General features: G+C 39.5%; 1 protein-coding gene across 2 annotated transcripts in view; it reads left to right on the top strand.

Annotated features, from left to right (window-relative positions):
* Positions 1-23,554, top strand: part of LOC310660446 (ubiquitin-conjugating enzyme E2 E2) — a 119,219-nt gene that overhangs the window by 17,478 nt on the left and 78,187 nt on the right. The window contains exon 3 of one of the 2 annotated variants that reach the window (XM_083405216.1): positions 3,821-3,871. The exons of the other annotated variant lie outside the window; for it this stretch is intronic. Coding sequence (XP_083261342.1) covers positions 3,821-3,871 — 51 coding nt within the window. The remainder of the gene's footprint in view (positions 1-3,820; positions 3,872-23,554) is intronic. 2 annotated transcript variants of the gene reach the window in all.

The following is a 23,554-nucleotide window of genomic DNA, read 5'->3' as shown; positions in this document are numbered from 1 at the left end:
TCAAGAAAGTTTCTTCTGAAAAGCCAAAAGATCTCAGAAACCCACTCCACAGTAACTCAGAGCAGAGCTTTTAGTGTGGCTGCCCTGTTTTGTGAAAGAGAGCTGATTAAATGGGTCTCTTGTCATGAGCATTTATTTTGTATTGGCTGTTTCTTTTTTGTATTTAAGAGTTTAATTTTTTTGTTCCTTTTTGCTGTTTTTGTTGTACATAACCTTGAGACAATTGTGTAGAAGGAGCTACAGTGAATAATGTTCTTCACCAAGTTTAGTTTCTGCAACCAGTGGGACTTGAGCTAGAATCCTAAGTGTGGTTTCTTGGAATGAAGCTGTATTGAAGTTGATTTACATAACAGTTAAAATTATTTAAATGTGCTATTTTAGCAGGGAGTGTTGCCAGGGTACATGTCAAATTCCGGATAGCTAAACTATTTTTCAGGCTTTTATTGATACTTTAGCATAGCAAAAGTGGAAGCTGGGGAAGGGTGTGCCAGATTCTACTCCTTGATTTGTTAACCATGCCTATCAGATATAAGTGTTATATTCCTCCACCACCACCCAACCACCATCCCCCATTAAGTCACAGTGAATATACAGTCGTACCTCCTTTTGCATCTGAGATCCGTTCTGGAGCCGTACGCTTGACGAAAGAGACACACACTCGACAAAGCGCCTCTCTGCGCTTGTGCGATGTAGTGCTTCTGTGCATGCGCGAGCAGCAAACCTGGAAGTAACCCGTTCTGGTACTTCCGGGTTTGCCGCAGACGTTGGATGAAATGGACCCTAAACGGGGCAGACGCAAAAGGAGGTACGACTGTATGTGCTCAATGAGTTGCATCCGTATTCAATTAGTTGCATTTAGTTCCTGCTGAAATAAATAGGACTTAAGTAATTACTCACTACTTCACATTGTAGGTTTCCAGAAGAGAGCCAGTTAAACCAGCAAAACATCTTCTGGCACCTTAAAGACTAACAAATGTATTGTGGCATAAAGTTTTGTGGAGTACAGTTCACTTTGTCAGATGCATGAAATATTATCTCTGTGTGTGTGTGTTTCTTTTACACATACACGGTGGTGGTGGTTTTAAATAGTGAGGTCAGAAAGAAATGAAATGAATAGATGTGCAAGCATTGATAATTATTAACAGTGGCTATTCACACAAAAATGGAGGAAGTGGACTGTAGTCTATAAAAGTTTATGCTATAATGAATATGCTAGCTGATTCCAGTGAAGTGCAAGTGCAACTACCGTATTTTTCGCCCTATAGGGCGCACCGGCCCATAGGGCGCACCTAGTTTTTTTTTTTGGGGGGGGGGGAATAAAGAAAAAAAAATCCGCTGCTCTCCATCCCACTCTGCATCCCGAAGCCTGGTGGGAACTGCCGCGCTCCGGGCTGGGCTGGCTTCAATCGGCAGTGGGATGGAGAGCAGCAGATGTTGAGGTTCTCCGGGCTGCTCCTTCGATGGAGACGCGCAGTGTGTTTTGCGCGGACAGTGTGTTTTGCTCCCGCTTGCGTTCGCTTTGGGCAGCGAGCGGCTCACAGCCCCGCCCCTCCTGGCCCTGCGCGCCGGGATGCGGGCATCCCGTTGGACATGGATTGCAAGCTGGAGGTGTTTCCAGCTTCCTCCTTTCCTCCCTTCCTTTCCAGCTTCGTCTTTCCTCCCTCACCTCCATTTTTCCTGCAGCCGGCGGCGCTGCCTTTGGAGCGCAGGGCTCCCCCGTCGTTGCGGAACCTCGCGCTGGATTGGGAAGCTAATCAGCTGGCGCGGCGGCTGCGGCTGCTCTTCTTCAACGGGGGATACCGGCAAGCAGCCGGCCGAGGCTCCCTCTTCGCTCTGCTGCCCCAGGAAGCGGGGCACCACTGCGCAACGAGGCGAGGGCGAGCCGTCGGGGAGCTCCCCACTGAAGACTTGCGGATAGCTTGTGGATAGCTTCCTGAAGCCTGGAGAACGAGAGGGGTCGGTGCACACTGACCTCTCTAGCTCTCCAGGCTTCAGCGAAAGCCTGCATTCGCCCCATAGGACACACACACATTTCCCCTTCATTTTTGGAGGGGAAAAGGTGCATCCTATATAGGGCGAAAAATACGGTAATTTAGTCTTGAGCCAACCAATTTTGTGTAAGTGGATCTTTTACTTTGATTGTGTTGCAGTATCTAAATTATCATAGTTTTTGAAAATCAGATTCTTTACGTTATGGCAGATGGGCAGACTGTAAACTTTTAGCTCTGTAAACATGTTGATTCATTACCACTTGCATAGCATTTCTCAGCTAGGAACCCATTTTTCTTTCTAGGTGGCTTAGTCATACACACTGAACATCTAAAAATGCTGAGTGATGATGTAAGATTAGCTCAAGTAATCCAAAAGTGTAGTCCATTTGCCTTTTTGGAATTAAAGCATGTGCTGTTAGAGTAACACAATTCTTTTTATCTTTATCTTGGGAAATCAGGTTTTTGTGCTTGTACACTGTCTTTATAGGATTTGTTGTGCTTTGCAAGGTATAGGTGTGCTCAGAATTCACCTCCTTGGATAAAGCATATGTTTGAGCAAAGGGAATTTGTTATACAGTATTGATTTTTTGTGGGGGGGGGGGGATTGAAATGCAAGAAACGAGGCAAGTAGCACATAAATCTGGAAAGCATGTTGAGGCAGTGCTTGCATTCATTTCTGCTTGTGTTTGTATACACACACACTGGTTGTGCCCATGTCCATTTTGCATGCCAGCTCTGCCTACCCACCACGCCCCCTCATTGCTCCTACTAAAAGGTAAAGGTAAAGGGACCCCTGACAGTTCAGCCCAGTCGCAAACGACTCTGGGGTTGCAGCACTCATCTTGCTTTACAGGCCGAGGGAGCTGGCGTTTGTCCGCTTCCGCAGACAGTTTTTCTGGGTCATGAGTAAGCCGCTTCTGGCGAAGCCAGAGCAGCGCACAGAAACGCTGTTTACCTTCCCACCAGAGCGGTACCTATTTATCTACTTTCACTGCATTCTTTCAGACTGCTAGATTGGCAGGAGCTGGGACCGAACAACGGGAACTCGCCCCATTGTGGGGCCTCGAACCACCAACCTTCCAATCGGCAAGTCCAAGTGGCACAGTGGTTAAACCACAGTGCCACCCACGTCCCTAGCTCCTACTAAACTCACCCAAATTCCTTATGCTTGCCACTCAGTAACGGGAAGTTATTTCTTCCTTTTGCTACCCACTCCACCTATCTGGGCAGCCAGCTCATCTGCCTGCTGCTCAGTTACTCCTGCCTGCCTACCTGCCTGTCTGGGCTGCCTGCTTCCAGGGAGTGGGAGCACAAGGGGCATAAAGACTTTCTCCCCTCCATCTCCCTGCTTTGGCTGAAGCAAGAAAGTCTGCAGTTTTGAAGGTGCAGCCTTTATTCTCTCCTTGATGGCATCTTTGTGGCTGCTGTTGCCTTTTAGTCCTCTCCTCCCCAGCCCACAGGATAGTTGATGGTATGTAGGTTGTGGAGCAATGGGGGAGATGAAAAATCTACTGAACTTCTGGCATTGACTTCTTGATAAGCTATCATGCCTTATGTCTGGACTGATTTTTAAACCTTGGAAATTTTTAAACAGACACTTTGGTTCTGTTGGGTTGTTTTCCGAAATGAAAACTGCAAAAATATTTGGGGGGTGTATGCGAAGTGTGTGTCCTCCAGCCAATTAGGATCAACGTGTAACTTAATTTTTTGTGGCATACTTCCTGTACCATAAGAACTTAGTTTTTACACACTGGAGTTAATTTTTAAAAAGTTAATAAATTGGAGGAAAAAATAACTCTCCTTTTAATTTCTGTCTCTTTTCTCTTAAGAATTCAGAAAGAACTTGCAGAAATTACATTAGACCCTCCTCCAAACTGTAGGTAAGTTTTGAAATGGATTTTATTTATTTGGAATATATTTGAAAATTTCACCAGAGGTAAATTTTGTCTTGTTTCACTTTGGTCTGCTTGGTTAGGTTTCTGGCATAAAGGTTTGCAATTGCTAAATTTTTGGAGACTTTCATTAATTACTTCAGAAACTATGATCATAATGCAATGCTAGATAATATTAAAACAGGCCAGGTCCAGTTAAGTTTATTTTTAAGGCTTGGTTTTGCAGTTTTATGTTAATTGTTGATGTATTTTGTTGGTGAATGGTTGTATTTCTAGCAAAAGAGAAAACTGCCAAATTCTAGGTTTGCTCTTCCTTTTTCTTGGGCATCATGCTCTTGTGGAAGCATGATTAAATATATTGTCAAATAGTTTGGTTTTTTGTAGAAACAGGTTTTGGCTATTTGCATTTTCCCCTTTGAATAAATAATTTGAGCATGTAAATCCTGATCTGATATATTTCAGCAAGACTGTTGCCATGCTACTGTGATTATCTCTCTCAAGTTACATATTTGCCAACTTGACATAAGTTCAGTCTTGGAATTTGGCCAAGATTGTACTTCATTGTTTACAGAGGTGCTTGATTATTGTACTTCTAGCTATGGAAGTAAATAATGTATTCAGCTATATAGTCAGTTGGGTCACTATTGCTTTTTAGCTATTGCTTGTGATATATTATAATGAGATTAATGGATATTTGATTTCAGGAAGTCACTAACACAGATTGCTTCTTATTTCAGATTTGAAATATGTTAGACACAAGAGCTGTCTTTTCTGATATCTTGACAAAATTGTGTTTGTTAACTCTTGAAATATTTCTGGAAGACTTAGCACAGTCTTGTAAAGATTATAAAAAAGTATTTCAGGCTGTTCTGGGGATTCTTTGCAGGCTGAAAGATCTTAATGTCCATCAAAGACTTTGCATATGCATATCAAAAACTTTTGGCCAGTCTTTACTTCAGCTTGCTGAGAGATGCCTGTTAGTGGATTGATAGTATTACTAAACTCCCTGTGTGCTGCAGAGGAAGTAGTAACTTACGGATTATTTGATTTTGAAAAGTTTGCTGTTGCTTTGTGAATTTGTCTCTGTTATAGGAAAGCGGTTGTACCATTTTTTTATGCTTGGCATTGCTGTTGTGGCAAAACAGTACGCTTTAGAGCACATCTGCTCTAGGAAAATCAAAATATTTGTGTGAAGATGGTGTATTTTTCAACATAATATTATAGTTAAACTTGTGCATTTGTTGCTTGCTTCTGTCTAACTTCTAAAGATATAGGTGCTGGACTCTGGTATTCTCATAGAACATGCGCATTGCAAAATATGTGTCGCAATGTCTGCCTGTCTTCCTTGTTATCAACTCTGATTGAAAAGTACTGTGGATTTGTATGACAGTGTGAGCCCCACTAATCAGTCTCTCTTGTAATCCCCTGGCCTGCTTTTTGTGTTGTTTCACTCTTTTATGCATTAGCCTGCTTTTTTCCCTTCTTTTTTCTTTTAACAAACTTTTGGTTTTTAACAGCAAGAAATTTGTACAGAACAATGAGGTTGTTTTAAACAGGTAGTGCAGTGAAGCTCTTTCATGTCTTGGAGTCCAACACTGCAAGCTTCTGGTTGGAAGTGATGCTTGAAATTATTTTCATAGGAAGGATTTTCCTATGTGAGGTGAATTGTGAATGTTCTGTATATTATCAGGACAGGGTAGAAAACTTGTATGTTTCAGTACTTGTTATGTGTCAGGTGCATTTGAAGGCCCTAGGTTTGGTCTTCAAAGAGTTTTTGTTTTTTGGTAACAGAAGGAGCTTACTTTTAAAAGCAGGGTTGTGATACTCTTGCATTCATAGGATACCAGATGCTGTTACTTAAAGGAAAAAAACAAAGATCATAAGGGCCTAAGGAGAAACAGAAGTGTAGAATGATACACATTGAACAAAGCACTTCAGTGATGTTCTGATCTGGTATATCTTAGGATCTCCTGAACTCTTACAGGGGCAGGTTAAAAGAAAGATTGTGGAATAAGTTATCAACTATTGACCCCACTTCAAGATGAGGTGGGTGCTAAAAGAGCATGGTGAAGAAATTGGGAGATGAAAATTGTTTTGTAAGAAGCCTCAGTTGGATAGAGGGAATGGTTTGTGCTGTTACTTTTCTCAGTATTTCCTGTGAACAACAGCTGAATGTGAGAACTGCAGATTACACACCCATTAATACATATGCCTGTGCTAAGGAGACTGTACATTCTTGAAAATGAAGGGAAAGAAAAAACTTGGACCTGAGTCACCGGCATGCCCTAGTATTAGAAAGTGGCTTGCTACCGCAACCTCTATGTATTGGTCCCTTCTGATCTCTCTTGGATCTCTGCCACAACTGCAGAAGGAGGAAATAATACTCATCCCCACACGCAGAAGGACTGTAGCAGAAACAGAGCGAGGATAGTAGTAATTTGAAGGGTACTGGTATAATTATTTTCATTTGTATGGATAAACCTGTCTCCAGTATCTAATAAAACTGGACGTCTGTCTAATAAAACTTCACTATCAGTGAAGGCAGAAAATATCTGCTGCTCCACTACAGCACTTATCGTTTCTGTAGTCGTGCTGTATTTTTTAAAAAACCAGCTGTAGGTCTATGAACACACAGTCCATCTAGGCTATTCCATTTCTACATATTGTACAACAGGGCTGCCACCCCAGTGCCTGCAGATGCAATGGCATCCACAAAAGCTTCCAGGGCTGCTCTTGAGCAGATGCCCCAGGTTCTGAGTTTTTTGTATAAAACAAAGCAAGTGTCCAGCCCTCATAGAAAGTTATTAGGCAAAATGTAGCGGTACCTCTTAAGTGATTTCTGTAAAATGAGAGTGATGCAGCTACCTTGCATTTTTTCCCCCGATAAGTGCAGCCAATCCTTTCCAAAAGTGGGGATTGCAGCCATCGCAACCAGCTGGTCGCTGCCAACTGGTCTGTAAAGGAATAATTGAGAATGTGATTGGCTCCAATCATTAACAGACTTTTTGTAGCATATGAATAGCCAGGTTTACTGCATATATGCCATGGTTATGATCTTGTCCATGAGTATAATGCTCCATATTTTATGATGGCAGTCTCACAAAGACAGAGTGTGGTATGCAAAGCTACATAAGTGGATGACAGCTTGCTCAACAGGGCTCCCCTGCCCTGCCTCCTGCATCGCTTAAGCTACTTCTAAAAAAGGCTTGGATTGATGCATCGGTTTTAAGCCAATGTTGGCATATTTTCCTTTCCAAATGAATTTACTAAACAGTTATTGTATCTAAGTCCTGCAATTCTATACCATTATAAATTTTAATTATCCCCTTATTTAAACATTTTAACAGTATTTCATCAGAATGTCAATATTATAAAGTCTAATACCTAAATGTCTAACTCTAGTATTCCACTTAGCATATTTTTACGTGTATAACACGACTCCATGTATAAGATAACCCCTGTTTTGGGGGTACTCTAATTTGTTTGATTTACCCGACAGTAAGACAAATAGCCAGATTAATTTAATATTGTCATCAAATACACCAGTGAAAGGTATGGGTTGCACATCTGCAACCCATACCTTTCACTGGTGTATTTAATGACAATATTAAATTTTGGACTCAACTGGCTCAGTTTGCACATAATGCTAAGCCAAATCATGGCTAAGTGTCACCATGTGGGGTGGCGCTGTGGTCTAAACCACTGAGCCTCTTGGGCTTGCTGATCAGAAGGTCAGCGGTTCGAATCTGCACAACGGGATGAGCTCCCGTTGCTCTGTCCCAGCTCCTGCCAACCTAGCAGTTTGAAAGCATGCCAGTGCAAGTAGATAAATAGGTACTGCTGTGGCAGGAAGGTAAACGGTGTTTCCATGTGCTCTGGTTTCTGTCACAGTGCTCCATTGCGCCAGAAACGGTTTAATCATGCTGGCCACATGACCCAGAAAGCTGTCTGTGGACAAACACCGGCTCCCTTGGCCTGAAAGCAAGATGAGCACCGCAACCCCATAGTCTCCTTTGACTGGACTTGACCGTCCAGGGGTCCTTTACCTTTACCTTACTTAGAATAAAAACCACAGTCACTTCTTTCCTGGTTATCCTGCTGTTGCACTACCCAGCTGTTATGCCTGACCAGGCTCATAGTTGGTCTACCCAGACAAACCAAAAGTATTGAGCCAGGAACAAACTTGGGTACAGATGCAAGCTAGGCTTCATATATAAAGCTAGTGAGTCCACCATTTGAAAAATCAGACTTTAGAGCCATGCTACCCAAAAATGGCCGCTAGAAATTCCATATTGGCAACTGTAACCTTCGTTTAAGGAACCATTTGGCACCCAGCTTTGAGTTTATAACACTGCTTGTAATGCAACCTTTGTTAGCTGTCTTTGTGTCCTGAGAGTTAAAGAGGATGTACTTCGTGTTCCTGTGGTAAGTGATGGAAAGAGCTAATTTAGAGTCTAAATATCATAAATTTGTCTTGGTTTAAACTTCTTATACCCACAACATGCAGAAATAATGCCCATGAATAAAAATGGAAGTTAAAGGCTTCAGGAAAAAAATGGAGAAGACTCTGGACAACAGACAGTACTGCATTAATTCTCCATGCCTTGCCATGAAATCCTTATTTGTTCCGACTTTTCCAAAGAAATCTGGAGGGAGGTGGAACCCAGGTTTTTAAAAGCCTTTTTCAAGTTTGCCAAAACAAACCAACCGCAAAATAGTAGCTCTCGTCACAGGGGAGGGGGAGCCAGGGGGGTGTACGATACTTTAAGAAGTGTGTTTCTTTGTATGTTTATAATTGGCAGTAGAGAGCTTGCTCTAGAAAAGAGGCCTTCATTGTCTTAGTTTGGAAATGACATTTCGGAACTCAGGTGTGGTGCTTCTTGCTAGAGAGCATGGGATTTGCAGTTCCCAGATGCAGTTTATAGAAGAACACAAATCCCATGTCCCTACAAGGAAGTGATGCTTCGGAGTGCATTCAAAAACAAAATTTCCAATACGTAGAGGCTAGCAAGGCCTGTTCTATTTCCAGCAATTGCTCTTTTTTTAAAAGAAATCAAAATTTAAAAATATCATGCGAAAGTAAGGCCATAACATGACATCGGGGTGCGGGTGTGGGTGTGTAATTCCTCAATGTTTGCAAAATGTGTTGGTATAAGTGATGTATTATTAAAATGTTCCCTGGTTTCTGCTGAGATTTCACAACCTGTGACTCTAGTTTCTCATATTAAAATTGGTTTAGATGATCAGACAAAAATGTTTTTGATGCATGTTGTGGGCAGGAGGACTATACCAATATTGGATCATGACCAATACACTTAAGATGATGTGACTTCTAGTTCATGGAAGAAGAATTTTAATTATCTCTATAATTTCCCTACTCTTAGCTTCACAAATAGACTACTTGTGTTGGCAGTATTTTGTGGAACTAACTGATGGTCCGTTGCCAAAACTGACTAGATTCACAGATTCTGTTTCTGTTTCCTTCCCATTTTGCTTACTTTGTCGCAGTGAAAGAGTCTGTAACTATATTACTCCAATTTCTTGAGTTGTTATTTCTGTCTTCCCAGGAACGCAATACAATTTTTAGCTGTATTTTAACTTTGAATATTTCATCAAGGCTGAGCGATGATGATAGCTCGAGTGGATTGTTTTCATTTCCACTTAGTTGTAAAGCTGCTTTGATATGATGCAGCATCGGAAGTCTTTTGTATTTTTTTCATTATTAAAAACAAGACGTAAACAATCCCCTGAGCAAACATGAACTCTGCTAATCTAAATACAATGAATAAACAATAGGAACTTCTCAGCAGGGTTTGCCAAATAAAATAATGGAACTATAGATAAAAATGTTTAGAAAAAGCTGTATAAAACAATATAATTGAAGTATAGTCAGCTGAATTAACAAATTTCTGATAGAGCTAGCTTGGAGTTTCTTAAGGAAATCTGAAGAAGCCTACAATAGCCAGCTGCATAATCATATGCAGGCTCTGAATATGACAGATCTGAACTACTTTGTGCATTTCTTGGAACATGCAGTGGGCTGTTGTTAATTCATGTGCCCCTTCCATGCCTCCACTGCACAATTGGAGGGAAGATTACACTGAGGTACTGCCATTGAAATTGAGTGCCTGTTCTGGTGTGTTAGTGGTTGGTTGCTTCCATTCCTCATCAAAAGGGATGCATGGCCATGCCCTTCATGTTAATAACGTAAGGGAATTCTCCTTTGTTCAGTTTCTGCATTCACAGCAGCCCTGTTGGTTTAAACAAGTTGGCCCTGAGTGACCTTTATTGTAATGCTTTTAATAAGTGAAATCTTTTCTTCTAAGTGATGAAATAAAAAGGAGTTCTGTATATACAAATAAGTGAGTTTCAGCCTATGCTTGTCTACAAGGATTTAAGAAGGGGCACGTAGGAAGAAAAATATACATACCGGTACTTGCTTTCCTGGTTTCCTGTGGTGCTGCTAAGCATTTAGATAACTTTTTACTACAGCGTTAAAAATTTCTGAAATGTTTGATAGTAAAACCTTCAACCTTTGCATACTCTAATCTGGGTTATGCATTATGTTGTTAATAATGTTGTCTAATTATGAATAGTTGTTTGCGAGGGACTGATTTTGGAAAATAATTTGCTTTTATACAGTGCTAACTGACAAAGTTGCAAACTTGAAAATAGTGCTGTGCCAGAAATGTGAATCAAAGGTTGTTGTTATTCTTGGGTATCATTCTATGTGCATTACAGTGTATTTGTTTTAATTATACATTTGTGGCTTTGCAGGCTTATTCAAGCATCTAATTGGCTACAGCTTTGAATTACATCAAAACACATGCCAAATGTTTCTTAATTACAATTAAGTTATCTACATGAAATTATCTTTGTTTTCAATTTCTTCAGTTGTCGGTTTACTTTTTACCTTGTTTATATGCTCTTTTCCCAAACAGCTTTTATGAGTTCCTGAGTTTATTTTTGTTTCAAAGATACAGAATTGGATTAAGCTGTCTTTAAAAATGCTTCCATGTTGCTTGGCAGGAAGCCAGTTACTATATTGTATATCAATTTAACTAAAACCATACATCATACACAGCAGGTTATTTTTATACTATTAACTAAGGTCAATCCAGAAACCTATATTTCCTCTGATTTAACCATAATAAATATGAGCAAAAAGTGTGTGATTGTTTGTGCATGCTGGAGGATGAGCTATCTATAACTTCCCAATTTAACCTGTGCTCTGCACACAAGCACCATTTAGGTGACCTCTTATAATTTTGGGATTGCTTCCAGAGATCCAGATGACTGATAAATATGTGGTCTTTGCTTTTATCTCCTGGTATTTATTGCTTGAAGTATTCAGCTTTGCTTTTGGAATAAAAACAGAGTTTTGGTTTTGTCCTCACAGCAGGGATGAGTTGGCATAGATAACAGTGCTACTCAAAACTTAGATGTTACTTTTTTATGAAGTGAGCTATGGATTCTTCTACTTTGTGTACTTCTGTCTGGCACTTATTCTTGAGCAGAAGTAGCTCCTTAGTCTGCTTCTGTGTAAATAAAGCCTAAAAGAGAGAGGAAGGCGAATGCTTTATGCTTCATAAGGGGAAAAAATGCAAGGAGGCCATTGTTTTTGCTTAGTAGAGAATTCATTGCCAGCAGTGATTGAAAATGTGTCCCCAACTGTGTGATCTAGATAATGGATACACATGCGCTGTGGAGCCTCATGCAGTTGGCAACAGTCTCATAATAAAAGGGTCACAATTTTATCTATTTCTATAGTCAAGTCAGATGAAAATGGGGTGCAGTGGGGAGAGATGGTCTGTTATATAAACGGTCACCAAACATGAGGTACTAGCTTTCCCTGCAGAAATTGCTCTCAGGTAGACTGCTCGTACCTGATTACCCTACCTAAGGGGACAGCTTGTGCAGGACCTCAGGTTCAGCAAATGTAAATCCTTCTTTATAGTTGCCCAGAATCTTCAGGGTAGCTCAGCTTTGCCTGCAATGATTCAGTTTGCAAGCACCTCCCTTTCTCTGAGCAGATCCTTATCCTGGGTCTAGCACAGGGGTCAGCAACCTAAGGCCCATGGGCCAGAAGCAGCCCGTGTAGGTCATCTGATTGGCCCACAAGCCTCCCCCAAACTGAGTTGCTGCTTGTGCACTGCGCTAAATGAGCACAGCGGGGGGACCTGCTTCAGTGGCGCCAAAAATAGCATCTGCGCAGACGCCGAAAATCACGGGCACACATGCTCACACACACGCATGATCTGGCCCATGGAAGGATCTCCGCGGGACCAATCCTGCCCAGGCAAGATAAACCTTGCTGACCCCTGGATTCTAGCACTTCTTCCTGAAGCTTAGATGAGATCGAATCTTCTCCCTTCTCCTCCCTATTCCATCCAGCATCAAAGCTGTGACAGGTTAACCAGGAAGGGTCTACTGGGCTATATTGTGGTTTCACAGATGATACCCCAAAAGAGGTGAAAACATGCTTCTTCTCAGTCAGTTGATATGGCCTGTAAAAGAGAAACAATTTATAATCTAAGGGTAACCTTATATTCAAGTGAGACTGTTCATGCAGCCCCGATAGAGGCAAGTCCACATATGCATAGGCTTTGCAGAATCTTGTAAGAACAGAAATACTGTGTCTTGTGAAATTCCAGCCTACTGTGTTCTCACAGTAACAGGCTATCCCTGGAACTGAGAGAACCCCATCTGGCTGCCAGGGTAAAATCAGAGAGAGACCGTCATAGCGTACAAGACAAATACCTCATAATAATTCATTATTACAACAAGTCTGTAGTGTACTTTTGCCATAACTACCTGCGTGTGGCTTCTGGACTGTGTGCTGTGAAAAGGTTCCAGAATGGCATATTTCATTTTAAACAGCTTAAAGATTATAGTCTGTCCACTCTTGCATGTAAATACAAGGCAGTCTTTCCAAGTAGTCCTCTCACAAGTACCACATCATAAGCTGAGTTGCAAATTCCCCTGAATTTTAAGTAGCTTTGATGTAGCCAGGGAAGCTGCTGCTGATGGAGGGGCCAACAGAAAGACCCCCCCCCCACTGTGTATGTGAATTCCATTGCCTTTGTGAATGATACTTGGTGTAAACAAGAAGTCTTAAGGATTTATTCTTGTGACATGCAACAAAAGCGTATAGCAGTTCCAGAAAACACAACCTGTACCCTCCTTGAATTGCACCAGTTTGTTGTAAAATGCTAGCACCATATATAGGGTTCAGCCCAGATTCTGCTTGTAACATGTGTCTTGAAACACTCACACGCGCTGCATAATTTGATGGGTTTATTGTTTAGGATACATACAGAATGCTTGCTCTTGAAAAGTAATCTCTAATTTAAAAGTGTGTGTGTCTTACCTTAAATAGTTGCATTCTTGCTGTTTCAGTTCATTAGGTTGACACTAGATGATTTTAAAAAGCATCCTGATTCTAGTGTGGTTCATAGGATCTCAATTAGTCTTGCTGGTCTTACGTAGCTAGTCTGACATTGGCCGTTCCTGGTGTGTGCTAAAAACAGAGTTTTCTTTAATTAGCTGATTAATTGAATAGCATACAGCGTGACCTCAACAGCATTTGGTGAGAGAGAGGGTCTGTAGGGGTCTTGCTGCAACAGGAGTCCCATGAGTATGTTTGTTTGATTCATTGCTATGTGGCATCATTTCCATCTAAGAGGAGAGAGGGAGCATAAGCTGTGACATCGGAAAGGGCATTTTACTTGGCTGATTGGAGTCTCAGCCTGTTGAAACATTACCCACTAGCAGAGGGTGATGGTTATTTTTCTAAGCTGCCTCGTGGCCCAGCTTTTCTTAACCCAAGACACTGATGGAAGTCCCTTCAGCATCAAAATCAAATAATGTAGACAGCTTTGTGGGGGGGGGGACCCCAGCATAATTAGTTCTCTGCCTTGATTGGTGTTTTTCAGAAAATAAAATAGCATCTGTCTCTTTATTTTTAGAAGGGGTTTGCTTTCCTGCCATATCTCATTCACAGAAATGTTTTGTTAATTGCAGCAGGCATTGAGAAACACATTGATATTACACACTTACACACACACACACACACAAAGTGTGTAAACATTTTCACAGCTGCTTTTGTTATTGCAAGCCTAAAGATATATATTTTATAAAAGAAATTAAAAGATTTATCTTTCTCTAACTTCATTCCTTCCCTGTTTACAAAGGATGAAGGCATTTGTGCAGTGTGACCATCAAATATACAGTGACTCACTTATGAAGTGTGTGTGTATATATGAGCATGTGTGTATATAAACTACACACACTTAATTTGATGTACATTTCTCAGGAGAGATGAAAAAAAAGTTACACACTTGTTAATAATGAGGATTGAGTGGGCAGACAACAGTTTCAGTTCTCATTGAAAATTGGCTTTTGTATCTATCTACACGGTGCTCTCTTCTCACCAATAGAACACTGCTATTAAAATTACATAACATGTACAATTACCACTTCTGTTACTTTGAGTCTCAGAGCAACTTCTCATAGCTGATTATTTTCTTGTATTGATACATCATTTCTGTATCATGTGAGTTTCTACATGAACACATTTTACCAGTACACATCTGTCTAACAGATGTATTTTGCTTGTAACAAAACAGATAAATGTGAAGTTGTGTACATTCAACTTCACACAGGAAAGTAGTATTTGTAGGACATCCATCATGCATGAAGCAGTCAGTATTTTATTTGCTAAACCAAATGCTGTGGGTTAAAAAAAAATACAGGAAGATAAAATCCAACTAACATTCAGCACAAAAATCCAAGATGTATGATTCAACTACATGAAACCATGGCATCATTCAGTACAGAATAGCTTTATACCAAGTGATACTTTGCAGTATATAGCAATAGATCTAACTTATATGTACTTTATCAGTTATCACTATATACAAAGCTACTTTATAAGTAACATTTATCAATTTTAATCTGTTTTAGTATTTTAACTTTTGTATGCTTAAAAGTATGTTTATGAATTTTTCTTGCTTTTATTGTTTCGTAAATTGCTTTGAATGCTTTTGTAAAGCTTTGAATTTATTTTTTTACAGTCAAACAATATATTAATTTTATGAAATAAATAAATGCCAGCAAATAATTCTGGTGAAGATATGCTAACCTAGAAAAATTCTTAAATAAGGAGTTGATCCTGAAAGATTGTATATTTATAATTGCATTTTTATCCTGCCCTTCTTTGCAGAAGAGCCCTGGATGCAAACCAGCACAAAATAGTACATAATGCTCTTCCCTAAACTTTGCTCATGTAAGAGGTTAATTTCCAGAAAGACAACAGTATATAGCAGGGGTGGGGAAACCTCTAGCCCGCAGGTCAAACTTGGCCCACCAGGGGTTCAAATCTGGCCTGTGAGTTAATTTCCCCCAGACTCTTGCCACCTGGTATACTCTGTGATGTTAGGTATAGCAGGTATAGGTATGGCTGCCAGGGCACAATCAGGAAAAGTGTCTCCCAATTGTGCGAGCTCCTTTACGTGCCCAATGGTTAGGCTGCACCCAATGGTTAGGTCCTTCACCTGATGTCAGGTGATTAACAGGTGGGTGGGGGTACTTACCTGTCAAATTTGGTACACAAGGATATATCCTAATAAGGATCTGGCCTGCAGAGTCAAAAAGGTTCCCTACCCCTAGTTTATAGAGCGTATATTCTATTCTAGATTGGGGGTTTTAAGGGTTTCAGATTTCACAAAATTCAGGTTTCTAGAGATACTCGTTCTGTGAAGATATCATATCGGGATATATTTTTTGAATAGCTGTTTCAGAGTCTTTTGCAATTTGACCTAATACATGATTAAAGCTTTGTTTCCTAGCACTAATTAAGGGAAGTCTTACTTCAGCCAGTAAAATGGTATACTATTAGGTAGCTGATGAAATTGCCTCTAATAGGTTTCTGAGCATTCAGTAAGGAATTAAATACTCTTCCAACCAAGGACTGATAAGTGGTGTGCTAGGAGGATTCAAGAAATCTTCCCATATAAGAAAAAGCAGTCAATTGCAGGGCATCACTCATTCAGACTTGATAAATGCTCAAATAGCTTTCCCAACAGTATTGGGAATGTATAGACCTCACATAAGGAGATTAAAAAATATTCTTTTAAACCTCTGGCCAAGAAACACAGAAGTTTGTACTTCCCAGCCGTTAATGCTTTTGTATGTACTTGTAAGTTCACTGGTTTTTGAGGTGGTATAATAAAGCTTTGGCATCACTATCCCCCAACAAACATGGAAAAAGGCCAAATTGTAATTGCTAGTGCAAGTTCCATAATCAACCATGTACAGTTTGTTTCTCGGAATTGGACCAGTGTTTCAAAGAGAGCATGCAGAGATGATTAGCAAATAACACAGCACTACTGTGATATGAAGCTACTCTGCTATAGAAATGTTATAGTGGAGTTATTCATCTGAGTACTTAAATGCATGCTTACATTTTTCTTATCATAATGAGCACCAGTAATGTTTAATTTTAGTAGCCATTTGAACTGAAATGCTGTAAAGGAAGCAATTATTTTGTGTGTGTGTGTGCATGGTATGTTACACAGGTATAATGAAAGCCATCTGGTATTTGCTTTGAGATTGCTTAAAGCTTTATGCAAATGTGAAACACTGTGAAGAACTGAAATTCTTCTTTGGAGATTTGCCTTAACAGTTTGTCAAGTACGTGTTTTAGTTATGATCCACAGTGCTACACTGCACCAGTTACAGTCAGCTGACTTTGGAATACTCTTTATAAAAGAAACAAAACCAAAAAAAAACCCACAACCTGTTTGTTAACAAGGCAAATAGTAGTCTGAGAGCACCTGATCCAGGAGTGCTGTTGAAGCTAAATGGTCATGTCAGCTTCTTTTAAGCTGTTCATGGGAACTACAGGTAAACCAGAGCTGAACAGTTGCACAGTGCGATACACAAAGAGTGCCAAATACAGTATACAGTGTCAGAACTAAATAATCCCAGATGTCTCATTTCTCTCTCCAAAAAGACTGGTTAGAGCAGGTATTTAAAGCTGGTGTTCCTAGTTCCTGAAGCTCAATGTGAAAAAGTGAACTATCTTCCTTTTTTCTTTTTCTTTTTTTGGTAAATGCCATACTTTGAAATATGATTAGTATTTGTCAGTCACTTAGAAACAAGAATATCTCTTCAGCCAGGGATGCATTAGAAATTTTTTCTTTACAAATTCTGAACAAATTCCAGTACAGACTGATATAATACAAACCTTCTGGACTAAAGTTATGTATGGTGTGTCCTCAGAGTGCACAGAAACATACTGGTACTTACAGATTTTGTGCTTCTCTAAATTTTCCAGAGCAGTTCTCAGAATATATATATATATGTGTGTGTGTGTGTGTGTGTGTGTGTGTGTGTGTGTTCCTTTTTTAGATAAAATGAGAGAAATTCATTCTATGTGAGGCAGTTTGTTCAAAAATATGTATTTAAATGCAGTGGAACTGGAGTGGAACAGATTTAGGAATGAACATGCTCAAAAATGACCAAGATTGGAAATAGACTGATATTGCCATCCCTGTGTTCAACAGACCTTGGTACTAAACCCTTTTAAAAGCCTACAAAATGGATTCAAACATAGTTACATGAATGCACTGTAGTTAAGGCTTCAGTTACTCTTATCTACTCTTTCCGTTTGAAAACGTAACCTATAGCTACGCTTGTTCAATTAGATGGCTGGTGTGCAGAATGGAAAACTGCTAAGTTCACCAGAACATACCGTACTTGACTGATTATATAGCAAAATTCAGAAGCAGTTTCCAAAATTTTGCGATATTTTTTGCCAAACAAGAAGACAACAGAAGTTGCCATGGGATAAATGTGAGCAAATGCAGTTACAGTAAGCCCATAATTTATGTGGGGGTTACATTCTAGGGATTGCACATTGTGCATAGCCAAAACCCATTGGATTCGGTGGTGGAGGAATCACCAAAGTCATTTCCCTCAGAAACCCCTCCCCATTCCATCTCATACAGCCATGTGGGTAAATTGAATTTGCGCAAGTTAAATGTGTGTAGGTTATATGTGTACTCAAGTTTAATTACAGTTAAGAATTATGATTAAGGGTTGATTCAGATACTTACAGAAAGGGTAGGCATTGAAGATTTACTTGACGGTGGAAGAGAGGTTAAAGTACTACCAAAATCAAGTTTCCGGTACACAAATGAATAGAATCTTGCCTACAGAATATCATTGGATATTTTTTAAATGCCATGTGATCACCACCTACATCCAACCTTATGGTTATTGATTAGGCATTTTTTTTGCTGCTTGTTATCTTTTGTAACAAATAGGCTTTATGTGGCTATGCAATTTAAGTCGTTGCCTACTCTTTAGTTTTCACTTGTTAATGAAAGCAGGGTGGATCGATTAATACTTCTTTGTGGTAGCATTCCCCATCTTCCTCAGTTTGGTTTTTGGACCGTTACAACAGAAGTCAGAAAGTGTAATCTGCGATGAAATGTCAACTTGGGATGTTATTTCAAATATTCAAGTAATAATTATAATTACAGACATTTAGAAGGTTTGCAAAATTAATTAATGAGTAGTTAAAGAAATATTTGATGAAACCAAGGTGCTCTTAGTACAAGTACTGCTTCTGCGAGTAATTTACTAGGCCAACAGTGTGAAAAGCCTTGTGCTTTTCCTTCTGAAAGGGAAAGACTTGCAAAAGCCCTGGAGGTTAGCTTTCAGTTTCAGTTAGCTTCCATGCATGAAGCTAATAACAACTTTAATACAGTTACGGTGGTATTTTATTTTATTTTTGGAAAAAAGCAGTATTCCCCTTTTTGTGTGGAGCAGATCTGTCTGAATCAGGGTAGTGAGCCTGTGTTGGGCTGAAACAGACCCACCAAGCTATTTCAAATGGTCCACCAGCTCCATTCTTCCTCCCCATTGAAGTGTGGACTTGGAGGTGAGGTTCCTCTCCTCCCAGTGCAGTGTTTGTACAGGGAGGAAAACTGCAGTCTCTGTTTAAGAGCAGAGACTCTTAAACCTTTCCAGGAAGCCCAGCACTGCAATGGGCCAGTGTGTGAGAGAGAAATCAGCATGTGTTTATGCATGTCTGCCTGTGTGTGTAGGTGCTCAAGACAATGGGTGCAGTGTGTCCACTCCAACTTCAGTAACACCCACTTTTGCTTTGGCCATGTCTTCCTATGGCAGGCAAGCCTCAGAGGTTAGCCAACAGCAAATGCAACTTAGGAGCCAAAAAGCTTAGGCCGGCAGAATCAGTAATTTTGTTACATATTCTATTATAGGAGGAAGTTGATTATATCTCTATATATTTCATGGGTACAGAGTTTGATGGTGGCGTAAGTGTTTGTATACATTACAGTTAAGTTTTTTAAGGCTGATTGATTTCACTGGAAGAGCTAAGCACATGCCTAAATAGCTTGTTTGTTTTCCGAGATTTATATTTCATAAATGTCACCTGAATGCCAAATGTCTATTGATCAGGCATTTAATCTTACAAGATTTTAAAGGCAATGTTGTTATGCTTGAAATGCTGGATTTATCCATTTGTTAGGACATTTCTATTCTGCTTTTTGCTGCCATGAATAATTATCAAAGAAGTTTGCTATTAAAACAGCTATACAATAAAGCAGAACAAATTCAAATCAAAAGTTGACAAAATAATCACAAGACATAAATGGTTAGGAGAGTGCTTGGGTAAATAGGGAATATCTATGGATGATATCTGTTGTCGTTTTAACATAAGCTAGAGGACTCCAGTGGTTCAACTGTTTAGCAATATTGTTTAGCTACTTTCTTCCTGAGCTACTTGCTAGTAACAAACGCAAAGAAAAACAAAACCCTGTAAAAATTCATTTTGTAATATTTTTCACATAGAATCCCTGTTTCCAGCTATATACTTTATAAGTGGTCAAATGTTATAAAGGTGCCCGTTACTAATCTTAAAATGGCTGCCTCTGGGACTTTTTATAAGGCAGTATAATTGATGTTGGCATGTAATAAATCTGTAGTTCTTTGAGTCTGATTATGTAGCAAGACTGATAGATTAGACTGCCCTGAGAATTGACTTGGGAGAACGGATAGCCTACTGCAATAGTTTTTGTCAGCTTTTATCTTGTGTGTTAAAATAAATTAATTATTTCACCATAAAATAGTTTTAAGGCCACCAGTGTGTGTTCATATGTATATATATGTAAAAATGCACAAAAGGCGGGTTTGTTTTGAACGACATTCATGCTGTTCCATTAACAGAACAGTTCTTGATCCACTGTTAGAAGAATTTTTCTACAGAATCACTCTTCTAACTGTAACCCCCTACAAACTCAAAAATTACTTCCAGAGGCTGTCCAGAACAGCATGTAAGGAGGCACAGGGTTGTGGGAAATGGGAAATCAGCAAGAATTTATCCCATTCTTAAGAGATGCCACATTGGGGAAAATCCAATCTAAATATAAAAGCAACAGTGTTAGGATAAAACATGTATTTATTCCAGCTGAGTACTTTTTGTATATGAAGATACAAAATACAATTTGAAGTGCTTCTTTTTAAAATTGTATGCTTCTTATAGCTAATGTTCATGATTGTTTAAACTAAAAGACTGTATTCTCTTTGATTTATAGAAACACTGCTGACAATAACAACAGCTTAAAAGAGGAATATTTCTTTCATCTCTGTTTTTCTTTATTTGCAATATGTATATAAGAAATATATGTGTGTTTGTGTGTGTGTGTGTGATCTTTTTATGGTATATATGTAACCATTTAGACACATGTAATTATAATTCAGAGGGATGCGGGTGGCGCTGTGGTTTAAACCACAGAGCCTAAGGCTTGCCAATCAGAAGGTCGGCAGTTCAAATCCCTGCGACAGGGTGAGCTCTCGTTGCTTGGTCCCTGCTTCTGCCAACCTAGCAGTTCGAAAGCACATCAAAGTGCAAGTAGATAAATGGGTGTTTCCGTGCGCTGCTCTGGTTCACCAGAAGTGGCTTAGTCATGCTGGCCCCATGACCCGGAAGCTGTACGCCGGCTCCCTCGGCCAGTAAAACAAGATGAGCGCCACAACCCCAGAGTCATCCGCGACTGGACTTAATGGTCAGGGGTCCCTTTACCTTTACTGATTATAATTCATGCACATGTAATTATAATGAGAAAACAATCCTTTGCCACCCTTTTCAGAGATATCTCCACCCTATCCCCCAGCCATTGGCTGAACTGCTTAGATATCATGAATCTGCACATTCTCGTGAGTCAAGTCGTCAATAATAGAATATTTGCAGACAAAAAGAGTGGTGTTAGCTTCTGTGTGAAATGAAAAGTCAATTGCTCACAGAAGGCTTGAAAAACAAATAAATGGAATTCAAAAGAAGTGTGCCTGAGGGCTGTAATCCTGGTGAGGGACAATGGAACCCAGAATGTGGAGAAGATACAGGAGAGACAGACTGCCTCAATGTTAAATGAAGGGGTTGTGGGTTGAGAAACAGAAATCAGTAAAATTATGTCAATAAAAGCAAATTCCAAATCAGTGGATCTTATTAATAACTCAGATTAACTGTATCACTCCCGGGAGAAACAAATATTCTTTAATAGCAAGACATGAAATTAATTAACATCAAATATAATGTTGTTGATATCATATTTTGTATGCAGCTTAAGGTCCTGAGGGGCTATGCATTGTTGATAGCAAAGGACTTAAAAGACAAGAGAATCATGGATGTTCAAGAGCGAACTGTGGACTGTAAACAAATGGGGCAGGGAAGGGGGGCTGGATTGCCTCTTCCTTTGAACTAAAATGCAGCGTGGTAAAGGTTTGGAAAAATGTCCTTGCATTGTAACTTTCCAGGAAAAGGAGCACTGTGCAGCGTAAATGCTGTCTCAGAAAAGGCAATGTCAGGGATATCGACCATATTAAGCTTCCCCAAATTCCCTTTCTTAAGCATTTTGTTGTAGAACATCCCTTTTAATGTGCTTTCCCTGATGGCCTCCAAAGTAAGCTGACGGAGGCGCTTGAGAGGTCACCTTAATTCAGAACTTTTAACTTTTCCCTACATGTGCTTTCTACTTCAACGCCCGCCCCCCCGCCCCTGCTGTAAATCTCCATGCACCATTAAAGGTCTGGTTGCAAGCCACTAGGATAGATTCAGCCATGCCGTTGTATCCTTACAGTTCCTTATCACTGTATAAAACTAAGAACATACAAATGCTTAATAAGTGATTTTTAAAAAAAATTAAATTGATATTTATTGATATATTTCCCTCAGAATTCCATAACTTGGCACACTGTTACTTAAAAATGAAGTATATATATCTTTTAAATGAAAGTTTGGGCTTTACCCAACTAAAATAGAATTTGATTGTAAATATTATTCCAGTATATGCCATCATGAAAACAGCTTCAGTATGATTTATTTCTGGCTTGCTTGTTTCTTTAAGAAAGGCCACTTTGATTATTTCATATGATTATTGTGATATTATGCCACATGAGTGATGCTGCTTGTTTTAAAACTTTATACACTAGCCTGTTTTTAAAGCAAGCATTGTTTGATCTGTGTTTATAATTCATGGCAATGATGTACATAAACAAGCAAAGCGAAACTACTACAGCCATTTATAAAACATGGCTTGCCTCGCTGCCACACTTTATATCTGGGGTTGCCTTTGAAAATGCCTGGGAACTTCATCTGGTCCAGAATAAAGAAGTAAATTTACTTCATCAGAGAATAGATGATAGTGATATCCCCCCACACCCACACAAACAAAATGCTGGCATTAACTTTTAAAGTCCTAAATGACTTGGGGCCGGACTTATCCCAAATATCCAGACCCCCATCTTCTGAAGCCCTTCTCTAGCTGTGGCTGGCTATGTAATGGATGGTTACTAGAAAGAGGGGCAACTTTAATTATATACTTTATATATATAATTATATACTTTAATTATAACTTTAATTATCATTATCATACCACAATTTGGAATGCCCTTCCCAGAGGCTTGCCTGGCACATGCAGTATATTTTTGGCACCAGATACTTATTTTTCGCCCTTGGTTTTCCAGTCTTAAATATCTTTAAGGTGATGTTCTACGTTGCTGATCTTAAATTTTATGTTTTGTTGTTATTTTAGTTTTTTTATTTTAAATGTTTTTATTCAGATAACTTTTTGTTATTGGGTGGTATATGAAATTTGTCAATTTTTAAAAAATATATAACTAACAATCCTATGCATGTCCACTCATAAGTAGTGTCTTCAGTTGGGCTTGCTCCCAGCCAAGTAGTTATAGAAATGCAACCCAAATAATGCTAGGCGTGGTAGCCTCAGTGTCCTTAGTGGGTGGGTAGGGGGTGACTAGGCTTGTTTATCTGTTTTAAGCAGATCTTGTGTTTTGCAAGAAAATGGGCATTGGGGTTAGTGTACTGCTGATATCGTGTATCTTCACTTAATATTATTACTGTTAGGTGCAACAGTGGTAATTCAATTTATATCCCACCCTTCCTCCCAAATGAGCCTAGGGTGGCAAATACACAAATGATAAAAGATCTAAGAATGATTTCCATTAGAGTTGAATACTGGGAAAGATCTCTACTTGTTCAAAGAGGAAGGCTTTCAGTAGGTGCCAGAAAGGCAACAGAGAGAGTGCCTAATATTTAATGGGAATGAATTCCAACACTAA

This window comes from Podarcis tiliguerta (assembly GCF_965153285.1).
Source record: "Podarcis tiliguerta genome assembly, chromosome: 12".
In the NCBI taxonomy this organism is placed as follows: Eukaryota; Metazoa; Chordata; class Lepidosauria; order Squamata; family Lacertidae; genus Podarcis; species Podarcis tiliguerta.
The sequence above is the reverse complement of the archived record's forward strand: the minus strand, read 5'-3'. Positions and strand labels throughout refer to the sequence as shown.